The sequence below is a fragment of the Eretmochelys imbricata genome, chromosome 13, assembly GCF_965152235.1.
Source record: "Eretmochelys imbricata isolate rEreImb1 chromosome 13, rEreImb1.hap1, whole genome shotgun sequence".
Lineage (NCBI taxonomy): Eukaryota > Metazoa > Chordata > Testudines > Cheloniidae > Eretmochelys > Eretmochelys imbricata.
The window spans coordinates 3,888,997-3,901,045 of record NC_135584.1 but is presented as its reverse complement, the minus strand read 5'-3'; the positions used below and the strand labels follow the sequence as shown (position 1 = coordinate 3,901,045).

The 12,049-nt window shown below is 44.9% G+C and overlaps 1 protein-coding gene across 3 annotated transcripts in view; it reads left to right on the top strand.

Moving 5' to 3' along the window:
* The window catches only part of GMEB2 (glucocorticoid modulatory element binding protein 2), a 43,289-nt gene extending 31,762 nt beyond the window's left edge, over positions 1-11,527 (top strand). For all 3 annotated transcript variants that reach the window (XM_077832033.1, XM_077832035.1, XM_077832036.1), the window contains 5 exons: positions 1,555-1,712; positions 3,660-3,731; positions 4,644-4,781; positions 7,140-7,262; positions 7,540-11,527. In XM_077832033.1, coding sequence (XP_077688159.1) covers positions 1,555-1,712; positions 3,660-3,731; positions 4,644-4,781; positions 7,140-7,262; positions 7,540-8,189 — 1,141 coding nt within the window. In that variant the 3' untranslated portion in view covers positions 8,190-11,527. The remainder of the gene's footprint in view (positions 1-1,554; positions 1,713-3,659; positions 3,732-4,643; positions 4,782-7,139; positions 7,263-7,539) is intronic.
* Positions 11,528-12,049: the final 522 nt, after the last annotated feature.

The following is a 12,049-nucleotide window of genomic DNA, read 5'->3' as shown; positions in this document are numbered from 1 at the left end:
AAAAGGCGCGAAACGATTGTCTGCTGCTGCTTTCACGGAGGGAGGGAACAGGGGCCTGAAGATATGTACCCAGAACCACCCATGACAATGTTTTAGCCCCATCAGGCATTGGGATCTCAACCCAGAATTCCAATGAGCAGCAGAGACTGCGGGAACTGTGCGATAGCTACCCACAGTGCAACACTCCGGAAGTTGACGCTTGCCTCGGTACTGTGGAAGCACTCCGCTGAGTTAATGCACTTAGAGCATTTTCTGTGTGGGGGGGGACACACTCGAATATATAAAAACGATTTCTAAAAAACCGACTTCTATAAATTCAACCTAATTTCGTAGTGTAGACATACCCTTAGAGAAGTCTGGAATTCAAGTTCTCTGCTGCTTCCTGTGGAACCTTATTCTCTCTGGGTAATAGCCGCTTCCTGATTTCATTAACCTGCTGTGACACTTGCTTTGACAGCTTTCCATTAATATACATTGCTCTGTGCTCATTCAGCAAGGTGCCTCCTCTCCGGCAGTTTTATCTTCATCTCAGGTTCCCTAGTTCCTACTTTGCTTCACTTTGCTTTGCTAATGTATCTGTTTGCACCGAAGGAGCGAATGAGAGAAGCTGCAGCATGGTGCTCTTCACCAGTGAAGAGTCCATGTTTCTCTTCCTCATCCTTAATGTTCTGTAACCTTTCCTTATAGAGCAGACAGAGAGAGAGCATCTTTCACCACACTGCCATACAGCGCTCCTTCCCTTTCCATTTCTCACACAGGTCATTCTTGGACAGGCTGATCACTGACCTCTCCACACAAAAACTTGCATAGTAAGGCCCAATCTACATGGGTCTTTCAGCTGATAAAACAATCTTGTATTCTTCGCAATTCAGACCCACTTGTTGTCAAGCCGGCTTCTAATACGCTTTGCTCAGCCTGTAGGTTCAAGCCATGTTAGAATAATGTTCAGAAACCTTGCTCCTAGTCTAGGTCTCTACCTTGGCTCGAATGTGGATATTCTGACACAGGTTTTCTCTGTCCATAATGTATTAGCGTGGTATTAAGCTCTAGTGAGTGGTATAGTTGTTAAACTCACATGTAAAGGCTGTATAGAAGGGGATTAAATGCTTGTCTTGTTGGTAAACAATTTTTCCCCTCTCTTCCTGTCAGAGTGGACTTTCTCACTCACACTTTCATTTATGGGCCACTAATTTGGTTACTGTTCCCTCCAGAATGGATAATTGGGAGAAAAGAGAAGCAACTCTTGGCCCATTACCTCTGCCAGTCCCTCTGATCTTTACTGGCCCCTTGAGGAGGAGTCTCGAGGGCACTTCAGCAGTTGATTATCCTGCAGGGCAATCTCATGTCCTGCTTCCTCTCCACCAGGCCAATTTAAGAGAAAAGAAGGGCAGGAAGCTGAAATGCAGAGTTAATTCGTGCCGGATTTGGAGAGGTTTGTGTGTTCGAAATGCAGTTAAAAACTTCAGAAGGGGAGCTGTTTTTCAGTGATCTTTCTCACTGTGTCTGGGACATACTGATACGAGTGTGTACTCATACTCATTCCTTGTGCTGCAGGAAGATCATGGACTCCGGAGAGCTGGATTTCTACCAACATACCAAGGTCTGTTCAAACACCTGCCGAAGCACTAAAATTGACCTGACCGGAGCCAGAGTATCTCTGACCAGCCAGACGTCGACAGAGTATATTCCTCTCACCCCTGCCTCTGCAGATGGTATGTTTAGTGTTTTCCATAGCCCTTGTTACTGGGGCTCTTACGAATCAAAGCTTAATTACTGCTTCCTTATGAATGCAGTTACTGTTGTCTCTATCATGTTTTTTCTTGTTGCTTTTTTCCTCCTTCACTTCTCCCCCTCCCCCTGTTGCTGGGTCTCCCATGTTGGAGCTATGCAGAAGCAGCTATTGTAATGCTGCATGGCAGAGCAGTAGCTGCCTGGAAGGAAATCACTTAGATACTCTGTAAGAAATTCATTCTAAAGAGTTACCCGTACTGCATCCTGGCTTACTAGGAGCTACATAGCTAAAGTAGTGGCCTCCAGATAATCCACAGGAATTAGTGCAGTAGTCCCCCTGTGATGTGGTCATCCTTCAGTGCCAGCATCTGATCAGCTGCTAGCTGTTCTCAGTGTACATGGCAGTAGGCTGCAGAGATGAGCCTGATTTCTTTGTCGCAGCATGCTGGATTTGGAGCCCCTTTCATTGCACTTTCTTTCAAAGATGGCAACTGACTTCCTTCTGAATAATTTAGATATTTTCATTTAAGGCTCCGTTTCTGAATTATTTATTGCTTTTGTCTGATGAAAGATTAAGTGCAGCCATGGAATGCTACAAATTTCTATCAGATCTCACACAAATAAGTTACAAAAATGAATTTAAAAGGATATTGCTTTAGAGTTTGTTCTAAATTTGATTTGTCTTAAGCAGGGAATGTTTTTGGTGGAAATGTGCTCCTATTTCTAAATACTTATATTTGCAAATCCTTTTGCCGCTGAGAACTTACACAAAAAAAAATCTGATAGCCATAGATTTTTGCAGGAGAAAAGCAAAAATTGTTTTTACCCTTGTGCTGGCTCTGCCCAGAGTATTTAACAATTGAATTCCATGCTTTGGGCTAATATTTATGGTTGCTGTACATGCTTAACCCATTGTTTATTTCAGGGTTAGTTCCACCCCACAGCATAGCTGTAACCCTTGTTGCTGTGAGCAATTCTATTAATATAATCCAAGATGTTAACACGCAAACCAGGAAGTTTCCACACTGTTGATGTCAGGCTGTATTTGGCACAAGTGGGGGAAACCAAATTTGCAGAGTAGAAGGAACAAATTGCTCAGGGAAAGAATTATTTGAAAGCTACGGAGCGTTACAAACTGCTCGTCTTTCAGGAGAGCATTCTGGTGCTCCCAGAATGATCACTGCATCTCTGGCCCAGATTTTGAGCTGTACAGCTCCAGCATGCAGCTTGACATCCTCCTGGCAGCTCAACTGACATGTGACTCCTTCGTCTCCATAGTAACAATACCATAGAGATTGGAAAGGGCTGTGGAGAGCAGAGATCACGAGTGGCTGGGCGGAAATATGATCACAGTTATATACCCTGGAGGCAGCAAGGGTAGGACAGTACCCCAATGTGTATTATCTGTAGGAATGACGGGGTCAGTTCAGTCTTCAGGCCAGTCAAACCACAGGTCAGAGGCAGTCTGTTAAGAATTTTATATTTCTTTCATGTCCTGTAGATTGGCGACAAGCCAGATAATTGTCCTGAACACTTACCAGACCAGATACAAATTCTACTTGCCAGCCCTCTGTTTATAATAATAATAATAGAAAAATTAATATAATAAAGAAATGACTCTCCCCAAGGCAAAGAGAATTTTGCAGGAGTTGTGTAAATAGTGCCCAGGGTATTGCCCAGCTGTATGGAAAGGTAAGCAAAGCTCACACAATGGCCTCATGTGACTTTTAATCCCATTTCGGAGTCTCTGTTTGTTTGGCTTTCAGCTGGAGGAGATAAGCTGATACAATATTGAGTACTGCATGGACTTGCCTGTTTTCTTGGATGTAACATGGTGGGTGTATAATACAGGGACAACCTGATGCTATGTGGCAAGACTTGTGAAGCCATGACTTGTGTTTTCTTTTCCTTTTCAATCTTGGTTGCAGTAAATGGATCTCCTGCTACAATCACCATAGAAACTTGTGAGGAAGCCAGTGATTGGACCACTAGCATTGGAGGTACAGTTCAGGAAAACAAGACATAATGCTGTTAATATCTCCTATCATACTCCATGTGCGCTACCTACATTTGAAAGGGATGTAGGGGGAGAAGGTTGAGGAGAAAAAAAAGATAGGGTGAGTAGGAAAACTGTTTCTGCTGTAGGTGTTCCCATACTCAGCTGCCTGATCTTCATGGTATTTATTTGGCATAGCTTTAGATTATTGTAGTGTAGGACTAAGTCCTTTGTGTTTGCAGTGTAGCCACAACATCTTCTTGGCATGAAATTGCTTCCAAGTGTCAGAATACCCAAGCATGGATCAAATTCTGGCCATTGCCCTCAGAGGAACCTGGGTGTGAGTCCTGAGATTTCTCCCTTGCTTCTCTGATTCAGCAGAATTAAGAAGGATCATGGAGGATAACGTCTGACACCGAAATGGGATAGGGATTTGTGGTGCTGCATCCAGCTGCCTGTGCTGGGTTGTGGAAGAGAAGTGAGTGAGACTCCTAGCGGGAGCTCTGCCTCAGTCCTTCTGGCTCAGGGTTCAAAGTGACTCACAGGTTCTTCTGCAGCTTCTCTGCCCTGTTGGGCAGGATCAGTCCTGTGTGATATGGGGAATAGGAGGACTATAAGGGAAAAGTATGTTCTTCCTTTAAAACTACGCAGTCAACTTGGTTTTTCACCCATTGCCTTGGGATGCCTGTTCATACTGGGTTTTGCCCCATCCCCACCTGCCTAGAGATAGAATGTCTTCTGCTTCAAACCCCACCAGAGAAAAGTCTAGGGTGAGCTTCTGCCTTTCAATAGGATTGCTGAATGTGCACACCCCTTTCACCTCACAGTAAGACATGGTGATGTATCAGTCATTCAGCCCCCCCACTGCCTTTTCCTTGTACTCTGAGGTTCTCTCTTATACTGGCTGCTCCCCTAGATGACACATTTGCATTCTGGCGTGGTCTGAAGGATGCAGGGCTGCTGGAAGAAGTGATCGAAGAGTTTCACCAGGAGCTTGTGGAGACCATGAAGGGATTACAGCAACGGGTCCAGGATCCTCCCTTACAGCTCAGTGGTAAGAGCTTGATTGCAGGAGCTAATAAGCAGTATCTTTGTGTCTTGATTATTATTCTTATTATTAAATCGCAAAAAACCTTTGTGAATGCAGAGTTAAGGTTGCCAGGTGATAGCTCATGCCCTCCGAGAATGTTGAGTTCAGCAAAATCAGTCTTCTGAAAACCAGGAAATACAGTTAAGGTAAACGCCCACATACCCTTAACTCTGCCCTCTTTGAGTCCTGCCCCACAGCACCCATAACATACTCCCGTTCTGCCTTGTTGCTCTAGTGGACAGGCACTACCTGCACTGAAATATTGAGCCTCTTCTCCCTACAGAGTACCACATTTGTCAAATTTGACAGACACTTCAGACCCTTTTATAGCCCTTCACTCATGTATGCCACCTAAAGCTATATTTTCACCTACCCATCATTAAGTCCATAGACTCCTCTCAGATCCCACCTCACTGCTGACACCTGAGACGATTCTGCACTGAAATGATACTGGCACCCACCAGCCCTGTGACCTGGAAGTAGTTTTCCAGATAGTTAGCCTCTCACTCTCTACATGCTCAGTGTAATACCTTAGGAGCAAGAATAATCACATGAGGCTTGTGATGAGAAGCAAAATCTTTTTGAAATAGCAGTGTAATTTGATTTCTCACAAAGGGCTGGTGGGTGCCATGCACTCTGTTGGGGTAACACTCTAGCCTTAGGGACCCTCATGCAGTGATCTTGAGCCCTTGTTGAGCTTTGTCTGTGAGCCAAAAAAGGTTGCCAGAATCTCTCAACTTTTGTTTTGGGAGATGTATTTTGGGACTTCCTTGGTCAGACGACCCCAGATTTGTGTGGCACACAATGAGGCACACCATATTTCAAGGCAATCCAAGTAGCCATGTAGATTTTTCGAGCACTTAGAGTCAAACTTTAAATAAAAAGCTAGTCTTAACTACAGCAGAATGAATTATGCTCACTTTGCTGGCATCCCTTTAATTCTCACATGCAGAGTGGGGTATGGAAATAACTGGCCACTATGGACGGTGCATCAGTGGTGCAGGATAGTTTTGTGGCCAGTTTCCTTAGAATCTGCAATGCAGTCTGTGGTACAAATTTGTTTCCAGCAGCTGACAAACAGATTCCCACTGGCTTTGCCATCTGTGCATATGCCCTGCTAATCTGAGCCAGTTTCTGCAGTTCATTGCGCTGCATCATTAGAAGGTAACGCACCACGTGATTGAAGGAAATTGACTGTCCTTCCCACTCACACATGTCACTGAATATAGAAAAATAATTTAATATGACTGCTTCATATTTTGGAATGTCTGGCACTTGGGACCAACACTGCTGTCAGCTATTGTGTCCTCCTTAATCTTTGAGTTTTTTCCTTATGTACTGCCTGCCGTGGCCTTTCACAGCACGTCTTGCTGGGAGGAAACACACCTTGTCTTGCCACCTCACTGAGACTGAGGGGCAGTGTCACTTTGGGAAACCCTTTGCCCTTCAGTTATGGGATTCTCTTATTTGGGGATGTCTTTGTGAAATTCTCAGACAAGTCATCTTAACCACAAGATTTAATACAAGCACTGAGAAAACAGAATGAAAATAAAAGTAATTGCTAAACTCATCTAGATTAATGCTTCCCATAAACTGAGCTAGAGAGAGAATTTTCAGCACTCATAAAGTGGGGAGAAAAAAGCTTCTAGATTGTATCCTGTGAAAGCAATTCTCTCCTCTGACCACGCTTTGGTCAGCCTGTCAGTAGCGCTTGCTGTTCAGACAGCAACTAGCTATGTGTCCCGAGACCTCTCTTCTCAATCTCTGTTTGGGAAGAAAGGACTATTGTCTCTTAATCATCCCTTGATGCTTCTCCCCATCCTTTCTTTCTCAGTATTCTAAGCATAAATATTAATGAATTCTTAAGCTCTGACCTCTTGCATTATCCTAAAACAGATTTGGCTACGTCACTTTAGCACAGTGGTTCTCAAACTTCATGCACTGCAACTCCCTTCGGACAACAAAAATTACTACACAACCCCAGGAGGGGGGACTGAAGGCTGAGCCTGCCTGAGCCCCACCGCCCTGGGTGGAAGGGCCAAACCCCAAGGGCATCAGCCCCAGGTCGGGGACCTGTAACCTGAGCCCCGCCATCCAGAGAGTGGTTGGGCTCGGGCTTCAGCCCTGGCCCTAGGCCCCAGCAAGTCTAACGTCAGCCCTGGTGACCCCATTAAAATGGGGTTGCAACTGACTTTGGGGTCCCGACCCACGGTTTGAGAACTGCTGCTTTGGCATATCTGTGTTTTACCAAGAAAAAGATAAATTCTTTCTGTAGAGAATGATTCTTTCCTCAACGATCAGTATCTATTTTTCTGTTTTAAGATGCTGTCTTACTCAACAACATAGTCCAGAATTTCGGCATGCTGGACCTGGTAAAGAAAGTTCTAGCTAGCCACAAGTGCCAGATGGATCGCTCAAGAGAACAATACACACGGGATTTAGCAGGTATGCCCACCTGGAATTTCCGTGTCTCTTCTGTTGGCATCGCTGATACTATCCTGGAGTTTTTCTGTGTAGGAAAGTAGATTTTTTCTTTTGCTAAGTCAATGCATGCTAAATCAGTTTATCTTGGAATGATGCTAAAGAATGAGCTATATTGCCTTGCTTATTTTACTACAGTTGTTGCTATGCTGTTAAAACTGGGAAGATGACCACTGGGAAGCTTATGTTAGGTGGAGGTTGGAGAGTACCCGTACTAACGTTCATTACGGTCTCTTTTCAGCATTGGAGCAGCAATGTGACGAGCACCGCAAGCGAGCAAAGGAGCTGAAGCACAAATCGCAGCACCTCAACAACGTGCTGATGACTCTGACTCCAGTCTCCATCCCAGCACCTTTAAAACGCCCCAGACTTACCAGGGCCACATCTGGGCCAGCTGCTATCACCTCTCAAGTCCTGGCCCAGTCAGCACAAATTGCCTTGGCCCCAGGAGTGCCCGTCTCTCAGCTGGCCAACCTCCCTCTCAGCAAAGTGGTGTCTGCCCTTCCAGCCTCAGTGCTTGGGAAAAGTACATCGCAGGCACCCTCAGCCAGCTCCCCGGCCTCACCGTTATTGGGAGGATACACCGTACTGGCTTCCTCAGGCTCTAGTTTCCCCAACACTGTTGAGATCCATCCCGACGCTTCCAACCTGACAGTCCTCAGCACAGCAGCCATACAAGATGGCAGCACTGTGGTGAAAGTGGTGAGCCCTTTTCAGCTGCTCACCCTCCCGGGACTAGGCACCACCATACAGAACGTAACACAAATGGCTCCCAGTGGGAGCACGATTGTGACGGTGCCGTCTAGCGCCATTGAGGATGCCACGGCATCAGACGAACATACCACCACCATCGAGGTGACAACAGTGGCAGAAGAGCCAGAGCAGAAATGAAAAGGGGACTTGCCTGGAGGGACATTTTTTGTGACATACTCTGGCTTGAACTGCCTTTTCTCTGCCTGTGCTGAGGGAAGAGGGAACAGTGTAAAGAGGGCACAGGGAATTGAGACTCTGGGATAGATTGGCTAAAAGGAGTAATAATGAGGTTTGAGCCAAAGAAAGGGAAAAAGAGAGACCACCAAAAAAGAGGGGGGGAAATGCACTGACCCATTAGCCGGTTTACATATAAAACTTTCCTCCCGTGTTTTCCTGGAATACATGCTATCTCCATGTCTAGTTCACTAGCTCTGCATCGTCTCTAGACATCTCAGCTGGCACAGAGCGTTGAGAGAAGCAGATGTGGGCAGGGCCTGAGAACAGGGAAAGAGCAGAAAGTAGCGAAAGGTTAAGGAAACAATAGATGATGAAGCATTTTACTAGAAACTAAGGGGTAAGTGGCCAAGGGGCACTCCTGAGTTCTGGCATGATTCAATACTGCATGTAGGCTGACAATACTAGGGAGTCTGCTGCTTCCCCTTCACAACAGAGGGCAGTTTGGGAAGCTGGTGTTCTGGAGGGTAGGCCGGTACAGAGTGCGTAGCTGGACATGAAGAATGTGCATGACGTTGAGGTAAAGCAGCCTTGGACCAGGGAAGGTCCTCTGATGTGTGGCAGTCCCAGGGCTGAGCCAAGTGACCCTTGTTGCTGGTTTCTGCACATAATGTTGGGTTTGGGTAGTTAAATGCAGTATCTCAATATTACTAAATGTGCAGTCTCCTCATTGTGAGTGAGATGCTGGCGTCCCAAGTCTGATCATTGAAAGGTGGTGTGGGGACAGTTGTTAAAGGTTTTGGTTCCATCCAGGGACAGGTGTGGAAAATCTGTATCTTTTGAGGATTTAGGGTCTCCTTCTGTTTTCTCAAAAATCTGTTCTTTTGGTTTTTTTTAAAAAAAGGAAACTCTCTTGTGGCCCTTCTGGTTGTGCAGGTGATGTCCAGGGGCACAGTTGTACTGTTGAGTATGCAGAGAAACCAATTAAATAATAGCACTAAGAGACATCTGAACTTCTTCCATCCTAGCAGGTGTTAACTGTGGAATCTAATTGTCTCCATGTCTCTGCTAATCTCTTATCAGAAGCATCTAGCCAATGAGCCTTATCTAGTGTGGCTGGGTGTTCTTGTCCCCTCCCAATGTGCCCAAAAGGATATGTTGTGGGCTGCAAGGTTTGAATATGCAAATAGAATATTCAAATATCAAATACTCTTTTGATTATTCAGCTCGCTGAGAGGTTCGCTACTGTCCTTATTTTTGTAAAAAGTATGTGTGTGTGAGAGAGAGAGAGAAAGTGACGTTTCAGCTGGAGACAGTGTTAAAGGGGCTGGATTCCTGCAGTGTGGGTTTTCTGTCAACTTGATCTGGCAGCAGCAGCAGCAGCAACAACAGGTCACTTTAATAAGCTAATAAATATTTTTGAAAGAGTGCTGCTGGCTTATTACATCTCCTTGTATGTGTCTGATTGTTACAGCTAGTATTAAAGCACAAAACTGGCTCCAAGAATGAACAGAATCCTCTTCCTCTTCTCCCCATGCCATCCACACACACCTGCAAAGTAATACTGCCAATCCTTCCAAAATGTTGGCCATACACTGTTTCAGGTTATATTTTAGGAAGTTATTTCCTTTGTGCTGTGGTGGTGGGAGAAAGCCAAGGGTGCTTCCCTTCACATGAGCATAGGCTGGTGTGTTAGCAAAGTGAAGGGAATATCACTGGAGACCTAGACTGGGGGCTTGATGAGAAAGAAATGTCCTTTGTTTGCTGCCTTAACCCTTTGGAAAGATTTAATAGTGGCAAAGCTTTAGATGTGGGATTGGCATCCCTGATGCTTTCTTTACTACTGTTTTTTTTTTTCTAGGCCAGCCTGGAATTCCATATGTTGGTGCTAATAAAACTCTAAGGATGGGTGAAGACATGTTATTGTTAATGACTTTACATAGCATTTTCAAAGGTGTTAGGGATTTTTAATAAATTAAGAAATAGAATTTGAATTATAGGAGGAGAGTCTTCTTTCTCCTCTTCTTTTGAGTGATGGAGAGGGCATGAATCTACATGCAAACAGAACAGGGCTTTCCAGAAATGTGAATTGTAGCCTTGACATCACCTCATTTTGTGAATGAAAAGAAGCTTATCCCAAGACTTGTTATTAATTACATAAAGGGATTTCTTTGTGGCTGCTGCTCTTAACTCCAGGAGGCAGGAAACATTTATGACAAAATCATGCAAACCTGACCAACTATTTTGGATGGGAAGCAACAACCCTCTAAAGATCTTTCACTTTTGTTCTCTTTTCCCCAGCTTGGCTATGAAATGCTGCTGAGCTTGGTCTCCATAATGGTGGAATTAGGATGCTCCTATGAGAAAGCAGTTGTGACCTTATAGACAAGAGAGGTGCTTGGTGGAAATGGGGAAGAAATTAGAGAGGGTTGTTGGTGAGTGGGGTAGGAAGTGGGAGAGTGCAGCTTGTTATGAAGTTGCAAGATGAAAGACTTGAGCCCTATGCTGCCTTCCCCCTAGTTACTGAAAGGGCCCTATTCTGTCTGAGGAGTAGAGGGGGCACAGTAGGGACAAGCAACAGAAGTATCTAGCAGGTGACTGTGGTTCAGGAATCAGCCACAGGGACACGGTTCAGGAATCAATAGCTCTTGTTTTACTGAGGTCAGGCTCCATTGAAGCAACAGCTTGGAGTCCGCAGATCTGGTTGGCAGAAAATGTAAACAAATACTAGCAACCCCATTCTCTCAGGCCATGAAAGAGACAGCGCAGCTATTAACTGTGTTGGGGACCTTTCATGTATCTTGTGCTCTTTAGCAAACGGTGTCTTGTCAGCTTAAAGAATCATGGGAAGCACATATGTCCCTTGTGTGCCTCTCACGTGTGGTATTTAGCCTGCTGCTTATGAGCCTCGAGTTCTGATCAATACTGCCTGTATCTCCAACAGCAAGCAGCATGGTGACATCAGGAACGCTCTCCACTGCCCATTATGTGCAGGGAAGGGATGGCCTTCCAATGTGTGGGGAGCCAGTCCCCTATCCCCATTGAAGACTGGGGAACAAAGGCAGTTGCATGGTTGGATTCCCCCTGCTCCTAAGCATTTGGGTACAAGTAGAGGGGGGAAAACACACATACTTCCACCAGGAAGAGGAGGGAGAGATTACGCTGCAACATGAAGCCAGGATATCGCACCGGAATTATTTTGTGTGTCTGCAACCTCTGATTCAACAGCATACATCTAGAGCATAAAGAAATAAACAGAGTCTGTTTGAGCATTAAAACCAATTAAACCTAATTCGCTTCAGTATCTGATCCCCTCTCTTGCTTTGTTGGAAGCTCTGAACTGTTTAGTGGCCAATCAGGATCCTTCATTTGTTTTGCTGTGTAAGATACTGTCTCTGTTGCTGTAATGTTTTCCCAAGGATATGAGATACCCAAGGCTGTGAAGTGTTGTGTGAGAGGAATTTTTGTTAATGATTGTCAGGAGACTGCTGTTTGCCTCGTATCTATTTTAGCAATACAGTTGTAAACGCTGTAAAGCATATATGGATCTATAAAGCAATATGGAGACTAAAATTTAATGAAGCACTTCCATTTGAGGCCAGTAGGTGCGGCTAGAGAGAAGCATATTGTGATGCTTGCCAGAGCACAGCCGCCAAAAGATAAACAGGAATAAAAGAGAGGTTGGGAGAGGTCTGTTCTCCCCCAGTATGCATATGTATGACTGCCATTAATATTCATTTATTCTGTATGTGTGTATCTGGGTGACAACAGGTTGCATAGGCAGGATCTTGTCTGGATTTACACACCAAAGTGTAATTTTTTTT